Source organism: Dromaius novaehollandiae, chromosome 3 (assembly GCF_036370855.1).
Source record: "Dromaius novaehollandiae isolate bDroNov1 chromosome 3, bDroNov1.hap1, whole genome shotgun sequence".
In the NCBI taxonomy this organism is placed as follows: domain Eukaryota; kingdom Metazoa; phylum Chordata; class Aves; order Casuariiformes; family Dromaiidae; genus Dromaius; species Dromaius novaehollandiae.
The window spans coordinates 103030727-103050334 of record NC_088100.1 but is presented as its reverse complement, the minus strand read 5'-3'; the positions used below and the strand labels follow the sequence as shown (position 1 = coordinate 103050334).

General features: G+C 39.4%; 1 protein-coding gene across 6 annotated transcripts in view; it reads left to right on the top strand.

Moving 5' to 3' along the window:
• Nucleotides 1-19608, top strand: part of LPGAT1 (lysophosphatidylglycerol acyltransferase 1) — a 69110-nt gene that overhangs the window by 43229 nt on the left and 6273 nt on the right. For all 6 annotated transcript variants that reach the window (XM_064509655.1, XM_064509658.1, XM_064509656.1 and 3 more), the window contains 2 exons: nt 4287-4413; nt 16266-16372. In XM_064509655.1, the coding sequence (XP_064365725.1) occupies nt 4287-4413; nt 16266-16372 (234 nt within the window). The remainder of the gene's footprint in view (nt 1-4286; nt 4414-16265; nt 16373-19608) is intronic.

Here is a 19608-nt window from a genome sequence, read left to right as displayed (position 1 = left end):
TTAAAAAAGCAAATTAGGAGTCTTTAATTTTTACTGTTTTTTCTAGGTCAGAAAAATACCATTCCATGTGATTGTTCAGTCTTGTCTTCCTTCATATGTGTCTTTCCTTAGCACTCACAGGGAAGGTATGTACCTTTCGTGCTAAGGCACATTATTACTTCATGATTTGGATACAGCTGTGTAGGAGGGATCCCTGCAGGTCTGTTTTGAACATTCATCTACTAATTAAAGAGAATCGGGATTATTAATATTTTGAGGCACTTTGAGAAATTAAAATCATTTACCTGTGCTGGAAGTGGCAAGCAGACCTCAGAGGAGAAACTAGCCCTTATAGAGGTCAGCTTGAAACTTGGTCTCTGCCGTTGCTTCTTCTGATGAAGTCACTGGCAGTCCCCACTACTTGGATCCTTCAGCAGCTGCTAGAAATGGAGAAGGAGAAAGTGTTTAAAAGCAAGTAGAAAGTTCAAAAAAAAAAAAAAATAGAATTGGCTGCCAGTTGCATCTCTGGCTGTGTTGGCTAGGCCAAACTTGGCAAGAGGTGTTCTTGAACGAGTACACTCAACACCCTTTCTTCTGCTACAAAAGCCAAGACCCGAGATTCATACCAGATTATAACTGATGTAACAGTCTTCCTGTTCTGAATTTCTGATAGTGTGCTCCATTTGCAAATTAATTGTTTGATCTTGTTCAAAGGTCTGTTCAGGCTGAAAGCAGCACCGTTGGAGATGCAGAGGTCCTGCCCCTCTTTTTTGTGTTGTCTACAGTTGTCTGTTTCTTTCTCAGTTTCAGAATCTGGAGCTTTGTGGCTTTGGAAAACAGCAACAAAAAATGCTCATGGGCAGAACACAGCATAGTATAACCAAAAAAAAAAAAAAAAAAAAAAAAGCAGTAAGCTGCAAGATTTTTTTTCCCCTTTGCTTTTTCTTCCTGGCAGAAACAAAATGTTTAGCTGGAGATGCAATGTTTTTTCCCAACTTGGTGTCCTTTTGTAGGATACATGTTTTAAAATGCAGTCAAGTTGTATTACTTACTTGGTCAATCCCGATTTTATTAATGTTTGTGTGAACAGAACCTCACACTAGAATACTTTTAATATTTGCCTTTGGAAGGTGCCTTACAAAGAGGCTGTTGCCTTTGCAGGTTGCAGCTGCTGACTTGGTGGTAGGAAACATCTTTCTGGCTCACTGTATTTTTTCAGATAGTATGTACTATCTATACTTTTGTGATTGGATTTGGTTGATTGGTTTTTTGTTTCCTAAGTATTGTTCATATACCTAAAATAATCATTTCTAACTTAATTTTCTAAAAATGCTTGGTGACTTGGGGTTTTTTGGCAGTGTGAGATCTTGGATGATTATATAAGGCTTATTTTAAACCAGAGTATGCAGAAATACGTGTGTGATTGTGCTGTGATAGTGCATCTTTGTAACAACACATGGAGGTAGCTACTGCAAGACCTGCTTGGTATAAAAGAAGGCCTATGGAGGCCGAAGTTATATTCAGAACTTTTTTTTTCGTAGCTTGAGGTTCCTGGTGTACTGTCAGACATAAGGTTTTCTCCCCACCCTGCCCTGGAAGGGGCTACAAGCGAGGGTAGAGCTGGCCTGGGGAGTCCCTGCGCTGATTCTCCCCAGGGCTCCCAAAAGCAGGGGGTAAGAAATCTGTATACAAAAGGAGGACTACAATAGTCTTTCTGTAATGAAGTTTGAACCATCGTACGCTGAAAAATCTATTTGAAATATTAGCTAAATATTTAATAAATGATTTAGAAACATTTTACTGTAAATAAAAAGATAATGTGCCTGTATTTGCCTGGCACTTTTTAGTTACAATTAATGATCCTCGTTGCTTTCTCACTTAGACAATTTACTTGTCTTTATTACTTATTCTCACTTTACATCTGGGAAAATAATAAATTGAATGGCTTTGTTCCTAAATCCATTTCTAAATGAATACTTTTGTGGATATACTATTACTTTCATATTAGCTTTTCTCTAATCTAAAACACTGCTACTTGTAAAATGAAGGGCTCTACAGTTAGCGCTTTTCTTGAGAGCGCCTTGATGAGCACCCTGTCATCGCGCTGGCAGGCCCGGGGCTTTGCGTGGCACCTCGCGTTCTTGTTTCATGTGCCTGTCAGGGCTTTGAAATGCCATGTTTCAAGAAGGTGACACTGTGGATATTTCAGCTTGGCCTGCATAGCTTGCACTTTGTCAAATTTTGGAATAGTACATTGCCTACTACTACTGACTTAAAAAAACAACTAAATATTATGAAGTACTGTTTGCCATATTCAGGTAGTTTATTTGCATTTGTAATGAAGGGGTACAACTTCACATTGCTGAAGAGATACTCTGAAAGTATTTTAGTTGTTTGCTAAAATAAGTCACAGATACATGCAATAGTGTTGCTGTAATTGTCTTCTCACATTTCAAAACTAAATGCAGGTGGAGACTCGTGCGTCAGTCTCTGCCTGTTCAGGTATATTCTAATTAGTGTTAATAACTTCTGGGTCTTAGAACGGGCCGGAGACGTTGTGTGCGAGATTCACGTGTACAGCAGCTCCTCTCTGAAATTCAGGTGGTGATTTTGGACGAGACCAAGTGTCTCTCTACCCTAACAATCCTCTCTGTGACTCTAAGTGGATACCAAAGGAAAAGTGTGGACAGAGCAAACGTACATAGTATTTCTGCCCAGTACTGTCCTACTGACCGCTTTCAGTGTGGCAGAGTTCCTGAGCCCGCTGGGGTTTCTGCCTGTCAGCAACCCTCCACTGGTTTTCCTCCGTATACTTGTCCAGCTGCCTCCCGAACCCAGCTCTCGGCATCCTTTGGCAAGGGGTTCCCCATGGTTTTATTGCCCTCCGTGTGAAGAAGCGTCTCCCCCTGTTTGTCTTGCACATTTCTCCTGGCTCCATTTGCAACACCTCTAGGTCTTGTATTGAAAAAGATGGTGAACAGTCTGTCTCTGTCCATTCTTTTTATGCCAGCTGTGATTTTTGTCAGCCTCTATCTTATTTCTTTCTTGGCTATTAGTTGCAGGCTTGAGGAGCCTTGTACTTTGTACTAAGACCTGACACCTCTTGCACACTCTCACCAACAGGTGGTTGTTTTTAATAGTCAATTTTTTAGATGCTTTAAGTTATTGCTGGGTATGATGTAAACGTGTGCTGTTACTATGCTAGCCCAAATATAACGTGACCTCAGAGAGGAGGCAACTCCAGTTCCCACAGAACAGAAATAAAACTGACAAACTAAACTCCAAGTGCCATCTGGCAGTGTGCCTCCTTCTTGGTCTGCTTGCCAGATATGCCGCCCTCCCTCTTTGCAAGCCTGTGGATTGAAGACGTGCCGGATAGGTTGAGTAAGACCATGCAGAGGTCATGTCTAGGTTGATATCTGCCCTTGACTATAGCTGGTAATGGCCTTCGTTCAGGTTTAGATTTCTCTCTCCTGGATTTGAAATTTTGATAGCAAATATTTTCACCTGCTTTGACCCTTTTTTCAGCTTCTGAATCTGCTGAACAGCGTATGAACACGTACTGGCATCAGTCTTTCTGGGGCCTTGTGGATAGACTCTCCCTTTTTTCTGTTGCGATAACTGACCATCTTTTCTTATTGCTTGCTCTCTTTAATACATGAAGTGACTGTTTCCCCCTCTTTGTCTCTTAGAATATTTGCTGAGGGTGTTTTTCTTTTTCTTCTTTCCCTTTCCTTTTTTTTTTTTTAATGCCTTTGAAAATCCAAGTGTACCATATGAAATAAATCACCCTTATCCACCTGCCCTACCCCAGCATTGAGGCTCTAGTGGCCAAAGGGATCTGCATGCCTGTTGTTCCATCAGCCAGCTACAAGTAGGCACTGAGAGCTCTTACAAAGGCCCAGATGTACATATACTTAAAGCGCAGACTGAAAAAGTTAGATTTTTCTTTTCCATCTTTTACTTTAAGAGAATGGGGAGGAGCATCTAACATTTGGGCCAACATGTCATGTGGACATACTCATAAAATGAGTGAAGTTGCTCTGTTCTGTGTGCTACAATACCTAAGCTCAACAGAGACAGCTGTGAAAGTAAAATCATGGCTTTGCTGAAGATTGTAAGAGTCTTTCTATGCTATTTAGTGAAATCTGAATTTTATCTCTAGCTGCCTTATTTTGTCATTTTTAAGCTATATTTGTGCCCCACGATATCTTATAAAGTAATTTAAGAATGAAATAACTATCAAATCAATGGCATGTGCTTTCTGGTTTAATTTTAATATCACGTTTCTTTCTTTTTATCCCTAGAGAGCAAATCAAAAGGCCTCCAGTGGGTGATAGATGCAACCATTGCGTATCCCAAAGGTGAACCAATAGACATTCAGACTTGGATTCTTGGCTACCGACAACCAACAGTTACACATGTACATTACAGGTAGGAAATATACCTTTTATTCTAGTATCAAAATAAGGAATCAAAAATGCGTTCAGAATTATTCAAGGCGTGTTTTTAGGATATGGGAAATTGGGAGCAATGTCTTTACTTTGTGTTTTATACAGCTAGGCAAGTCATTATTTAAACACAGATTTCTTCTGAAAAGTTTGGTGACAGTTTTATATCTAGGCACACTTACATTTTTGACTAATGTCACATGGTTGACTATAGGTATGGGGAATACTTGATGACTAGGTCATTTTTTCCACTTTTATGTTAAGATGCTAAACACTGTGGTACCTATATGGGTGAAATTTTTAGTGTTTATTATTAAACTCTTAATAAATACCACTAAAATAAGTTTTTGGGTTTTTTTTTAATTCTTTCTACATAAATACTACTGCAGAAAGAAGCAGGTAGCTAAGAGTAGTTGGTTCTGTGGCTGCAGAGGGAAACTGCTGTTCACAACCCCAGGATCTGGGCATTTTGTGCAGCAGCTGTGCTTGCCCACTCACAATAAATAGCTTTATAGTACTGCTACTTTTTCTTGTCCGTAGTGATGCTGGTCTGTAGTGATGCTGGTCTGTATAAACCTTATTCCCCACCATAGTTTTATGCATGTCCTAATAGCCGACTGGTGTCTTCAGCAGTAATTGACAAATGCTTTTTCCATTTAGTGTCAGTTCTAGCTTATGCAACACTCCTTCCCAAGCCTCCCATCTACCTTCCCCAGTGACTATATGATTAGGAGGTCAACCAGCAGCTGCAGCTGTGTTATTTCCATGGAAATGCTTGTTGAGGGACATCATTTCTGTCTGGAGGTGCAGTACCTGGGTCCTGTTTTTCCTAAGGCCTCATCCAGAGTTTGGAGGTGATAACATGGGAACGTTTTTCTACAGCAACGTTACAGGTTTCCTCACCTTGGGATAGCAACTTGCAGCTTTTTAAGGGAAACATGAGGCTGTTTTATCCTTGGAATTTGAAGCAGCCTCAACAGAGTAGATCTCGATCAAGGAGTGTAGCACTCTTTCTGAAAACATGCTACCTTTCCATACCAAAAAGTCTGTTATCTTCCACTTCCTTATAAATACCAGAGTCTTTGAATGCCACTTATTCCAGCTCTCTTATTTCCACTTGATAACTTCAACAGTAGTTAGGTGCTTCACTAAAAAAGAAAAACTCACATCTGCTGCATACGAAGAACACCAAGAACTCAGAAGTGGAATAGAATGAACTAACCAATTTAAAACTAACATAAATGTCATAATTTTATCCCAAAATTGCATTAGTTTGTCTGAATTAATGTTTTGCTCATTGAGGAGCCTCTGAATTTTTACAGTATGCTTTCAGATATCCTTGTGTGGATCCCCTGAATTGTAGTTTAACCGTGAATGACCTTTCCCAACATCACTACTGCGTCAGTGTTGCGTGATGCAGCATACAGGCTGCTGACTGGAGTGCCTTTCCACAGCCCTGTTTAAATTTGTCCCTGCTTTTTATAGAAATCTGTCTCTTCAAGTTTTTCAAACATACTTGCACCCTAATTTACATAAGATGTCATTTTATCTATTGTGCTTTATTCAGGTCGCATTACTATTCCCTCAGATCTCTGGGATAACTGCAAGTTGAGTGTATTTAGAATTTTGCTAAAAAGTTTTTCCAAAAATACTTGCTTTAAAAAGTTATTAAGGTGAATTAACTTCTTGCTTCTAAATGTGTAAATTTAAAACATAATTTTGAGTACAGGCGCAAAGATGATGTGACCTTCCTTGCATTGAACTTGAATGTGACAATGCTTGTAGTACTAAGTTTTTGAAAATGAGTAGAAATTATGTTTATTGTTGGGGACGTGTGTTTGTTTTTCCAGGGGGTCTAAATCACTGGTTTAGAGGATAAAGGCAGGTCTCTCAGTTTGATTTCCACACTCTGTGTTCATTTAAAAATAGCCTCTGGTTCTTATGGCTGACCCTATAAAAACTTCTGAAGTATGCCCCAAATGGAAACTAGTGCAGTGGCATGTCTTTGAAGTTTCAGAGCTTGATATAATACCTCTAAAATGTGAACTGAAGGTCTTGGTTTTAACAGGTGCTTTGGCTAACTTTGTAATTCGGCAATTCTTAAATTGGCATGTCAAGTTTATGTATGTGTCCTGTGGGTCAGGAGAGCTGCAGTTGGATCCAAGGTGGCAATTCTTTAAGACCCCCGCCGTGGAGCGGGCAGCGCTGATGGGTGCATGAGGAGCCATCCCTCTGCAAGCGACACTCGGGGGCTGCAATGTTTATGGAGCAGATGTTGCACCTGGATCACGGTGTTTTAGTAGACACTGAGGGACGTGGCCTTCATGAACTTGTCTAATACTGCTTTTAACCTGCTCACGCTTTTGGCTTCTGTGAAGATCCCTGACGTTTGCAAAGCGTGGTTGCTCTCGGGGGTGGCAGCAGGGAAAACTTGCTGTTGTTTGTCCTCAGTTTTCCACTTGATGACTGCATTGGGGACACCCTGTTCCCTGCGTCCTGACGACGACGAGTAAATCATTCCTCAATCACTCTCCTTGTACGGCCCATGATTTTATAGATTTTCCTCACATCCCACCTTAGCTGTCCTCCTTGCAACCTGAGGGGTCTTGGTATATTCAGTGTCCCCTTATGCAGAAGCCTCCCTGTGTTGCTTGTTATCTCGTTCCCAGTGCTTACTGGTACTCAGTTACACTTGCAACTACTGTCATGGCTTTCTGCAACTCTCCTCTGCTTTAGCTTGGAATGTCCAGAATAATTTTATACTAGAAAACTGTCCTGTCATTTTCCTACCTTTTTCTTTTTTTTTTTTTTTTTTTTTTCCAGATTTAGCGTATCATAGCTAAATGATACGCTAAGACCTTTTAATGTACCTGTGATCAGACTGCAGTTTGTTGGAATGCGCACAGTGAATCTTCACCATCAGTGTTCTTCATAATCAGATTATAATGTCTAAAGAATAGTTGAACACTCAAATTTATTTTTAGTTATTTTTCCTGCTGCTTTAAAAATATTTGTTTATGTAAAGGATATATTTATCCATGGCAGCATTAACGGAGAGCAACTGAACTGTGTGTGTATATGAATTCACTTATGTTGTATCATCTTTGTCTGTTGCTTATATAGAAGTATTCCTACTCGATTCCATTTTGGGGATAACAGAAACTGATTATTTCCTATCTTGCAGATCACCTGGCTTTATTCTTTTTTGAGGGGGAGATTGCTGGTTTGGGTTTTTGTTTGTCTGTTTTGTTTTTAAGCAGAATGTTGTATGTGATGGACAGCTTCAGGGTTTTATCAGCATGAAATCCTACACTGATGACTCAAAGAGAGTTGTCAGTACCCCTGAGAACCGGTGAGGATGGAGTGTGCGCTAGGAAAACTGGGAATGGCAGATAGGGAAGGGGAAGGAATAACTGTTGGCACTGAGAGAGTCTCCGGTATTAAAGAAAACCATCCAGCTCTGCTGTCACCATGTTGAACCTGCTGCAGAACTGGGAACGCAGATAACTGAAGCCCATCAGTGTCTTAGAGCTCATTTTTGAAATCATCAGCATGACCACTATATCTCTCTGGAGTGCTGCTTGCATACCTTGTAGTTTGTATCTTCACTCATCAGAAAATATGATGAGGATTTGATCTTGTTGCTGTGTAGGACCAGCAGTTCTTCTGGAAAAAATGAGAACCCTGTGGTTGGTGAAAGTGATGTATGCTGCAGCCAGTTTCACTTTGCTCTTCTCTGTGACCAGCCAGCTGATCCTTGCCCTGTTAAACCTCTTTTTTCTCTTCCCCAGCACCTATTTGGAAATGCAGAGTGTTACTTTTTAATATTCTGGAAAGTATCCTGCGAGGTTTGGTCCCTGAGAGCTGGCTGGTGGGCTGGGGGTTGATAAATCCTGATATATCCATAGGCTGTACGGCTCGATCGGGGGAGCCTGAACTACTGCTTTAAATTCATCTCTCCTGTGCAAACCAAAATATTATTGTAACAGTGCAATTAAAGTATCTTGGGTTGCTGTGTTGGGATGCTGTTGCTTTTTCTGCAGGCCATAAATCTGAGATGGCTCCTCAGTAATTCTTAATTCTGATAGCAGCTGGGTGTTAACTACCCGTGGTCCTTAACAGCATGGGCAAGCATTGAACCATTGGCAGGGAGCTGAGCAGGCCTGCGCGGCGTTAAGTCCTGAGCTGTCCCTTTTAAAGATCAGTGTGCTGCTTTGTTAACTCTTGGAAACAAGCTCAGTTAGCAAAGGAAAACCTTAGGTAAAATGTGCCCCATCTTTTCATAGGATGGGTAAAAGATGGAAATGTGAGCAGTGTTTGTTTTTCTGGGTTTAATGCAGAACATCTGCTCTGAAATTTTTGTGAAAAATATTTTGAAAAACTCCAGATTGTTTTTTTTCCCCTTTTTCCTTCATTTCATGCAATATAGTGAATTAAGGTGACTGTTATCTAAGTTTAATTTCTGCTTGTAGGTTTTCAAAACTTCTTAACTGTCTGAAAGGCCAAAGGAGAGGAGGAGGATTTTAACGCTGTAGAAAGAGATTTGCATAGCAACACATGAGTAAATTTTCACATTTCTGTGGGGAAGAGGAGGATGTTCAAGTGGCTAAAGCTCTTATCAGATGTGTTTCAGGGTTTCCCTCTAGCACGTGAGTCTTTCTCAGAGCAGTGAGCCTTCTAAAGATACTTAGAGAAATATTGGTAACAACCACTAAAAAACGTTTTCTGGTTTTGTCTTCGTTCCTGAGCTATTCTAAACTGCAGAGTTTGAGGGCAACAGGGCTGAGTAATGCATTTGAAATTGGTGCTGGTGATATCCCAGTATTTCACTGGCCCCTTGCACTTGCATGCATTTGTCATGTATTACAGTTTATTTTAAGAAAATACAATATTTGCAAAATCAAGTCCTCAGAAATGGGAATGTGCCAGAATTATTGCTGTACCTGTAGGTGAGAGTACACTTACAACTACTTTGCTCCCAAACTACTTTGCCTCCAACAATAAAACAAATGAACCTTGCTTTCTCTTCTTGTCCAGTGTATTGTCCTACATGTGCCTTACTTCTCCCTGTTCTAGTGCTGCATTAAATAGGAGAATTATTACTTTTTTTTATGTTTTCTATGCAACCAGCATGTTAGTTAATGCATCTTCACCATATTTATTCCAGAGAAGACAGTAATACAGCAGCCATTCTGAGGAAGGCAGACTTCAGCATACTTGAAGGCCAAAAGTATCTACAAGCTCAGATGCTGGGTTTAAGATGTGCGGTACTAGATTTTACTCAGAGCACTTTGGACATTACAAGCATTATATCATATTAAGTAGAGTTGGGCCCAACATTTCATCCAAGTTGCTTAGTGGAGTCACAGTTCTCGCATCTCCGGATTTTTTGAATGTTTTGGGAGATAATATTTTAATATATTTTAAGGGTTTTTTTTGTAGCTGGGGAGAGAAAAAGTTCTGTGTGGGTCTGAAATAAAGGAACAGAAGTGCTTAACTATATAGTATAGTTCTAATTGAGTTAGTGGATTAAATAATTGGTAGAAATAACAGGCACCCTATGTTCAGTTCCAGGTTCTCAACATGAGTGTGTTCCAGCACAGTAGATGGTTCCCATCTACCATTGTTTGTGCTGATGCATATCCAAAATACCATTAAAAAAAAAAAAAAAAAAAGCCTATATGGGGGCGGGGGGGGGACCAAAACAGAAATCTAAATTTTTAGATAGATGCAACCTCTGCTGTGTGAAAGGAGAACAGGAACTTAAATGTGCTTTCTTCTGTCCAGAGTAGTAGAGAGCCAGGAAATGTTGCTTTTTTGCACTGCTATAGTACATCACTTTCTGTGATAATGGAACTGAAGTAGACCAAGAAATTACAGGCTGTTCTTTCGTTATGGCCAGTCAGTCCGTCCTTTCTGCCATTCGCATTAGTCACAACCTGTCTCCTTCTGCCTTACCCTCTTTCAAATCCAGTGTTCTCCTTTTCTCGTAGCCAGTTGTCTTCCCTCAGGATTATTTTTTTTTTTTCATCCTGTTTAGGGGCCGACAAAAGGAGTGTTGAGGACACAGCCGCCAGCCTTATTTTGTCTGTTTTAGATATCCTTTCTAGCTCAGGGAAATTGCAGGGGAAGCTCAGCTTAACCCTGTAATCTTTTTGCATGTTCCATTTTGATAGGAGAGTTTGAAGTTTGCCTTTCAAACTTAAAGTTTCTGTGCAAATTATGTGTTTTTCAGAAGCTTTTTTTTTCTTTTTAGCACAAAACACCAAAAAAATCTGCCTTTTAATAAGCCTTTTGGAAAGGCTCGCTGTTGCCTCTTCTCAGCATGGCATAGCTTTTTGCTTGGGTCATCTTATGTGCTGTTCATTAAATATAAACCCAGATCCACTACAGTTATACTCAGTAGAAATAAGTTGAGTGGTTTGAGGTTTGAGTGATGGGACATCGTACTGGCAACTATTCTTACATCCCACTGTGCACCCTCACTGAGTTGGGTTTTGTCTTTTTGCATATTTTTTTATTTTTGCGCTAGGCACTTCTTTGGTGTAACTGGTTTGGCATTTCTCAGCTGGTCTCTGAGTTTCTCTGATAGTAAAATTTCCCCATTTCTTTTGTCAAAATCGAAGAGTTTCAAATTGAAAAAAGTGCATGTCAAGTTTCTTTGACAGTTACCAATCGATCAGGGATGGATTGGTTTTTTGCATTGGCTTCCTGCTGAGCCATGCCCTTGTATGACTGTATCCCACGTTTGCCCTGTGTAACACTGAGTGTGATATAGTGGCTCCTGAGTCGGAGCCAGCTACGCTCATCTACCAAACGGAGAGGATATTGCTGCATTTATGCTGCATGAAAGTAGCACTTTATCTCAAGCTAATTCAGCCGTCTTTGTGCCATAATGCAGATGAGTGCTATGTCACCTTTTCTAATTGTGCCAGTTTTTGTACTGTGCTGCATCTGTCGAAACAAGCTTTCAATTACTGAGGAAGGGTAGTGTGTGTGTGTGTGTGTGTGTGTGTTTACATGAATACAGATTTATTAAAAATAAGACTAGATTCTTAGCTATAAATAAGATGCAATACATTGTGGTTGCTGAATGAGCTTTGCAGAAATGTCTTTGAAGGGCATCTAGTTTGGCAATATATTTTAATGTGTTTTTTGTTTTGTTTTTTGGTGTGCATTTTTTATTTTCTTGCTTTTAGCAAATAACTGGCTCCTGGTCATGTTTGAGATCTAGCAACATCCTCCATTAAATGGAGGTTATTTAAAAAGTAATTGAAACAGCAAATAAGATTATGGTTTCAAAGGAGTAGGAAGTAATATAGAAGCCCTAACTCAGGATAGGACATATGATGAAAGGCAGTTAGTACTTAGGGGTGAAATCTATGATTTTTAATATAGAATTAAAGGTTGTTTCTCCAAAAAGGACCCTTTAAAAGAGACCACATGTTTCTGAAAATACTATGCTTCTGAAAATTATTTGGTCGCTTTTGAGAATAGCAAAATCCAGAGGAAGAGTTCCTTATTTTGAGATAACTGAAACATATCACTTAAATTGGTGTGAAATTGTAGATTTTAAGGAAACCGTCCTCATGCTCCTCTTCCTGTTCTTTTCCCCTTATTTCCACACATACTTCTGCAGATGTGTACTAACTAGGTGTTTTTCCGTAAAACTCCTTTGGCTCTATCATTCTTTTTACATGTAAAATTATGACATAGAACCATGTTAATTGTTTTAGGTGGTTTGCAGCCTTTATATAATTACTGGTTCATACAAATATTGCTGACGTACTAGTGACAAAATTGTCAGTATGAAGTGGGTTTCCATTTTCTCTTCGATTTTTATTCTTTCCTCTGTAATTGAAAGAAAATCCCAGGACACCTGAAGAGGATGGATGGTTGTAGTGCCTGTGGACACAGTGTGGTGTTGTGGCAGGCAGGATGACTGTTTTTAGGCAGCTGCTGGATGGTTTGGGATGAAAGAGTTACTTCTGAAGATTGTGTGTTCTTCAAAACTTAAGATAGACACCTATAAGATTTACATTCTTCTTGGGTTGCGTGAGAGCAAATAATTTTGGATGTGAGGAACACAAGAATTCAAACTAAACTGACTTAAAAATAATCTTGTGCTTCTTGATTGTATCATTTTCTCCTATACCAGAGGGTATGGAAGAATGTCGCAGGAGTCCTTGCTTTGGGTCCATTGCGCGTGCTGGGGCACATGCTCTCATCCCAAGTTTGACGTGCAGCACAGTCAAATGGAGCAGGCACTTAAGGAGTTGGTTTTCTCTGTAAAACTATGTTGTCCACTGTTTAGTCTTTAATCTGAGAAATATTCTAAAAACTTCATGGAAAAAAATTGTGCCTAAGCTGAAGTGAAGGTCTTTCCAAACTTACAGTATGAAGTGGAACTAAAACAGCTTTCTTCAGTTCCTGTTTTATGGGTAAGAATAGCATTGATATAGGCATGTCTGGTGGATGTGTGTATACCTTTATATATATTGAGAGAGAGGTAAGACATTTTTATCATAATCTTCATCACGGATGGGGTTGCTGAGTTGCTAATGGTGCTGCTCTCAGCCTTTGTTTTGGATTGCCTGCGTAGAGAGTTTTGTAACTTTCGACTTTCTCAGATGTCATCTTGGACCTAATCTATTGCTTTGAAAACACAGATCCTTGAGAAGCCATCTGATGTAGTGGTAATGTGTTTAGTATAAATATGGGGCTGTTTAGCTTCACCTCATCTGGTACAGAAAGGGCTTATTCCAGAGTGCAAGGGATTTTTTTAGACCTTTTATCTCTAATTTAGCTCAGTAACTAATGTGAAATTTGACTCATAAGAATATAATTCTGGATAATCTAAAAGTATGTTTGAAAACGCTTCTAAATACGCTAGCACTTGCCATTAAGAAATGATGACAGCCAGCATAGCATTATTGGAACATCAGTTGTTTTCCACTCTGCAGTGAGTTTCATTCAAAATGGGTGTAATTGTGATTGATTCTTAAGCTTTTAAGAAGTAGACTTCATATTCAGCAATTCAAGTGTTCTGATAATATATTGATTCATACAAGAATCTGGATGGATTCAGGCAGGAAATTGCCACAGTGCGTTCCATTAGGCCCTCACAGTACTTCTGTCACTTAGTCTGCTTTGCTACCCTGCTGAATTTCCACCTCATAGTTAGTTTCTCATGAGTAACTTGTTAGCTCTTCTGATAATGTTTTCAGATTAGTGGGTGCGTTCTTTGAAAAAATACTAAGCTTACTTGGGTTACTGAGCTGTAGAGCTATTAGGTCACTGAGAAGTGAGGGTGGAGCTGAAGAGTATCGGCAGCTTATGATGGGAAGTGCGTGTGAAGTCAGGTAATGCTAGACTTCTGTACTGAGCCCACACACATACTGCTCAATTCCGAACCATCATCAAGCTTTCAAACCATCAATTCTGAACCATCATCTGTCTTTCAAAAATACACTGTGAAGCACAATATTCAGTTGTTGTGTCCTTTTGTCCTTGCAACAGATAGGTAGAAGAGAGTAAAAAGAGTGCTTGGGAGCTTGGTTGCATGTGGGGGCAGAGAGTTGTTTTTAATGTTATACCCTCAAGAAAGATGGATCCTGCTCTGTGGGTTGAGTGTTTGTTTTGTTTGTTTTTACTTGAGTGTCCATCGTTCCATTTCGATCGGCCTTATGGCAACTGGGCTCCAAGATGATACAGTGCTGTATTACCTCTTTTGTTATTTTCCTCATAGATGAGGCAAGGGTTGAGCTATTTACTGGACCATGAACTATTTTATAATCTTTCATTTTGGCCAAAGACTCTTTTCTTCAAACGATAGTTTAGCTAAGATGATAGTTGCTAGTTTCTGTTTGTTGAGACTGGCTTTACTATAGTACAGAGAGCTGCATAGTCTGATAATGATGTGGGTAGGGTTGCTACAAAGACTCCTAAAGAATTATTTGAGTTACGTTGTATGTCCTAGTTGGTAAATATGATTGTTCATCTTATATTGAAGTTAACCCTGTGTATTGAAGCATCATTATTTTAAACTAATCCATTAGAGCAATGTTTTGCTGCTTCTCTTCCCCTTGCAGCTTATTTTTCAATGTGTAGGATTTTCCAGCTCTTTTACCTACTTACGTTGATTCAAGGCTAGAGATGGACAGTATATTTTTGTGCATGCCACAGTAAATGCGTGTGATAGTTTCCCCCTCCGTGAAAGAGGGACAAGCTATGCTGTATTTGCTTTAGAGTGACACATGCATACATACGGTTCATTCGTTACTGAAAAGCAGGCTTGTGCTGCATAAGGTATTAGAGAGGAGGTGGTTGATGTTGGAAATGTTGGCTTTGTGCCAGACGTTGGGGGAAGGAGAAATCAAATGATAATTTGAGTGGATGGTTGAATGTCTTATCTGAAATTACAGGGTTTTTTTTGTTTGTTTTTTTAAAGAGAGAGAGAGGAGGGGGAGGAGAGGCTCCTCTAATGCTGGAAGAAATGAGGCAGTGAATTTTGTGTCTGGAAGACTTGTTGGTTTTGCCTCAGCTCAAAGCCGTTAGGCAGAGGAGGCAGAAGAGGAACTGTGGAAGGGGGAGATATGAATGACCTAGCAGCAAAACGTGGCGTTCTTCAGAAGCGTCCCCCTTTCTTCTATAGCCTGTCATTCCCCAGTCTGTTCAGACACTTTCACTTGGTTTTACTGTTACCTCAAATTCTTTTCAGTATAATCAGTCAAGGCCATGTTTAAATAGAAATGAATAATCCACTAATGAATACAGAGGCATAGCATAGATGACAGGTTAAATGAGAGCTCAACTGAGAAGAGAAACCTGCAGTACATTTCTTACATTTTGGGGTATGAATTTTTCAGGCTAGCCTGATGCACAAATCTCTTCTGCACTGCCCTGCCAATAAACCCAACACAGATGCATAAAAGAAGTCAAAAGGCATCGTTCCTCTCCTGCCGAACGGCTTTGAGTCCACTGGGGAGATTTTTATGGCTGTATGACTTTTTTTTTTTTCTTTAATCCTTTGAGGTATAGGGAGTTTTATTTAGGGTTTTTTTGTGGTGGAGGTGGTGTTTCAGAGTGGAAGGAGAGGGTTTCTGTTGATATCTTAATGAATTCTTCCCTGGGCATCTGTATTTTTCTAAACAGACACATTATTCAATGTAGAAGTACAAAAATGTTGGTAGTTCTTCCCTTTGCTTTTAAGGATATAGCAGTAGTATTTAAAGATATAGCAGTAATATTTGAGTACACTTACATATGTTGTAAATTTTCAATGTAAAACCTATCCTAGACATTTCAGACAAAGATGATAGCTTCCTCTGAAAAGCATGGAGGACTTGTTTTCTGGTGTACAGAAGACCTATTGGCACTTAGTGGTGGTATTACCTACCTTTTGCCTACTGAAGAACTGTTTCATCAAAATTGTGGATGAGCCTTCAGTCTTTATTTCTTTTGGTTTTGGTTTGTATTTCTAAGGATAGTAATACAGTGTGGTGGTATTCTATTTAATAAAGGCAGGGAGGAGCCATACACAGCTGCTGTGTATGGCTTCTGTGTAGCACTGCATTTGCATGAAGATGTAGGCATCATTAGCTTCTGTCATCTGACTGGTAACCTAGAATATTCTGATTTTGTATCATTAATGCTTACATAATCTGTGAATCAGGGAGAATGAACCATGCAGTTAGATTTATAGCAGACTCTTGCTCTATATTTTTGTGGTGAGCTGGGGCAGGGGGATTTTTTTTCTTTTTTTTTCTTTCTTTTTTTTTTTAATACATACAGAATCCATTTCCTCGATTTTAATTATGTTTGTTTCTCTGCTAGAATTTTTCCAATTAAAGATGTACCCGCAGAGCCTGAAGCGCTTACGCACTGGCTATATCAACGGTTCATTGAAAAGGAGGATCTCTTGACGCATTTCTATGAAACAGGTAGGATGTTACCTAGCAAGGAGAATTGTGCTTTGATGATGTCTTTTTTCTTACAGGGATCTCCAAATGATTTAAGAATGTATAATGATTCTTCACATGTATGTGATAGGTGTGGTTATTCACACTTATGTGTTCTTTTGCCATATATTAAGAAATGATCTAGAGAAGATAGATTGCCAGGTCACATTAGAATAGGATGGCGTTTGGAAGTTGGCACATTCCAAACTGAGATAAGGAAATCTTATTTTTAAATAAGATGATTCAGCAGTGAAACTAGCAGTGAAACTAGGATTTCACTGAGTAATTTATCAAGATTCAAAAAGGCAGTGAACACTTACATGCATAATAAAAGTATTCAGAGTTAATGCTAATAAATTTGGGGGGGGATATAAAACCTTCAGTGATTAAAAATGAGCAGGGCTAAAAGGGATTAAACAAGACTTAAATGAGGCAGGCTAGTCTGTCTGCTTAGTATTGCCATTTGACATGTTCTTCTGGCACTTGCACTATTGGAGAAAACTGACCTAAGTAGCCTGTAGGTCTAGTCCAAAATGGTAGAGTCCCTCCTACCGCTGTTAAGTTGAACAGAAAGATGTTATGATTGGAAAGCTCTGTAAGAATTATAGAGCATGAAGTCCTTCAAAGCTTGATCTGCAGGCCTGTGCTATGAGTACTGGCCTCCTTGCTGTGAGATACTGTGGATCACTTCTGTCATAGAACTTTCAGTGGTAATGCATTAGAAAGATCTAAATTAATTAAGGGCATTAATAAAATTACTAAAGGGAAACCAGCAAATAGCATGTCACAGAATCACAGAATGCTCGAGGTTGGAAGGGACCTCTGGAGATCATCTAGTCCAACCCCCTGCTGAAGCAGGGTCACCTAAAGCACATTGCCCAGATCTTTTGAATATCTTCAAGGACAGAGGCTCCAAGAACTCTCTGGGCAACCTGCTCCAGTGCTCTGTCACCCTCACAGTAAAGAAGTTTTTCCTCATGTTCAGACAGAACTTCCCATGTTTCAATTTGTGCCCGTTGCCTGTCATGCTGTCACTGGGCACCACTGAGAAGAGTCTGCCCCATCCTCTTTACACCCTCCCTTCAGATACTTATACACACTGATAAGATCTCCCTCAGTTGTCTTTTCTGCAGGCTGAACAGTCCCAGCTCTCTCAGCCTTTCCTCATAGGAGAGATGCTCCAGCCTCTTCATCACCTTAGTAGCCCTTCACTGGGCTCGCTCCAGTAGCTCCATGTCTCTCTTGTATGGGGGAGCCCAGCACTGGACCCAGCACTGCAGATGCAACCTCACCAAGGCTGAGTAGAGGGGGAAGATCACCACCCTCGACCTGCTGGCAATGCTCTGCCCAATGCAGCCCAGGATACCGTTGGCCTCCTCGGCCCCAAGGGCACATTGCTGGCTCATGGTTAACTTGTCCACCAGGACCCCCAGGTCCTTCTCTGCAGAGCTGCTTTCCAGCAGATCATCCCCTAGCCTGTCCTGGTACCTGGGGTTATTGCTGCCTAGGTGCAGGACTCTGCACTTCCCTTTGTTGAACTTCATGATGTGATTTAAAATACCCAGGCAATTCCTTTGAAACTAGGGCTGGATAAGTGTTTCTGCAAGGCTCTCTTCTTTTTTCCATCCAGTTGAAGTTTAAATAAACTTTATATAAACTGAAATTTATCACCTGTCCTCCAGCAGTTGTGTGTGTTTATGCAGAATACACAACAGAGAAACTCATCATAACAAACAAGAAAGATAAAATCCAGAGAGATTAAAATTCGAGTTTTATTTGGACATACATGAAAGTAAATTTATCAAACCTAGCCTGAGTAGGAAGACTTCAGATGAAATAATGTAGCTTGTGTCTGAAGAAAAATAATCCTCTCTTTTAAACAATTGTGATGCTTGCTAATAAACAACCACTCAGTCTGCTGAATCAACTGAGTTTAATATTCCCGAGTGACTGTGTTAAACAAGAATGCTACTTCTGCTAGATGATTTATTGCAAGTACTGTTTTAATGCAGTTTTGAGTGCTTGTCAGTTGTCATGCTTAAAAAGATTGGTAGGATTCTTCAGCAACGCAGAGCTGTACTATGCTTTATGAATGTCATTCAGATGTTATTGATAACAAAAGTCAGACCCGGCTGTATGAATTGCATGAGAATGTATGTCTTGAACTTTATTAGACAAATCACTGACTACATTTGTAGTTTTAAACAAAATGACAATAGGATGCAGGGAATTCTTGTTGTTGGGACATAATATTTTACAGATAGTGTCAAAATAAAATAGTCATACCCCAAAAATCTAACCAGACTAGAATTTCAAAGAGCATAATGAATATAATCAGATTTATTCCTTGAAATGCGTTTCCAAGTTAGGATAATTGGTTATAATTTGCTAGCATACTAAGCATGAATTAATAAGGCATGTTAATGTCGATGCTATGATATAGGTCCTTATTAGGCATAAATTAACGTATTTTAAAATTATTACAGTTTATGCCGGTTGAGAATCTGCTGTCATTGCTTTTGCTGTCATGGCTCACTGCAGAAGTGCTGCTACCGTTCTCTGAACACCTCCCTTGTGCTGAAGCCTAATGTGAAGGGAATTGCCGAAGCTTGCTGAACAGCTAGCTCTTTATTGACACTTTACACTATCTCAAATTCATGTGTTTTTAAGACTTACAATTGTTTCAGCATTTTGACTTTTTTAATACACATTGCCTAGGAACTTGTCTCAGTTCATAAAGCTTACCTCAGATAGCAGTTTCCTGTATGAAATTAGAACAGCTTTATCCAGTGAACTGTTTTCTTTGTTTTAAACTGGAGTAATATATTTAGTGCTTAACTCTTATTTTTTTTTATTGATAATATCATTGGAAGGAACACATTCTTTTAGCATTTTTTTTTATTTAGAAAGAGGAAGAAACTAAGCCTAAAAGTAATGTTTTCTTTTTTGCTGAATTCCTAAGTTTCAAGGACCTTAATGGATCTGGGGAAAACTTAAGAGTATCAGACCTCTTTAAAAAAAAAAAAAAAGAAAAAAAAGAAAAAAAAAGAAAGAAAGAAAGAAAAAAGAAAAAAAAAACACACTGCCTGAAATTTCAGTAGGAACTATCCCATCCTTTCTTACAGGTGCATTTTAACACATTTCACTTAAAAAATTAAAACTGCTTATAGTTAATATCTGTAGATTTAAGCAGCAGAGACTCCTATTTTAGAAGCTAA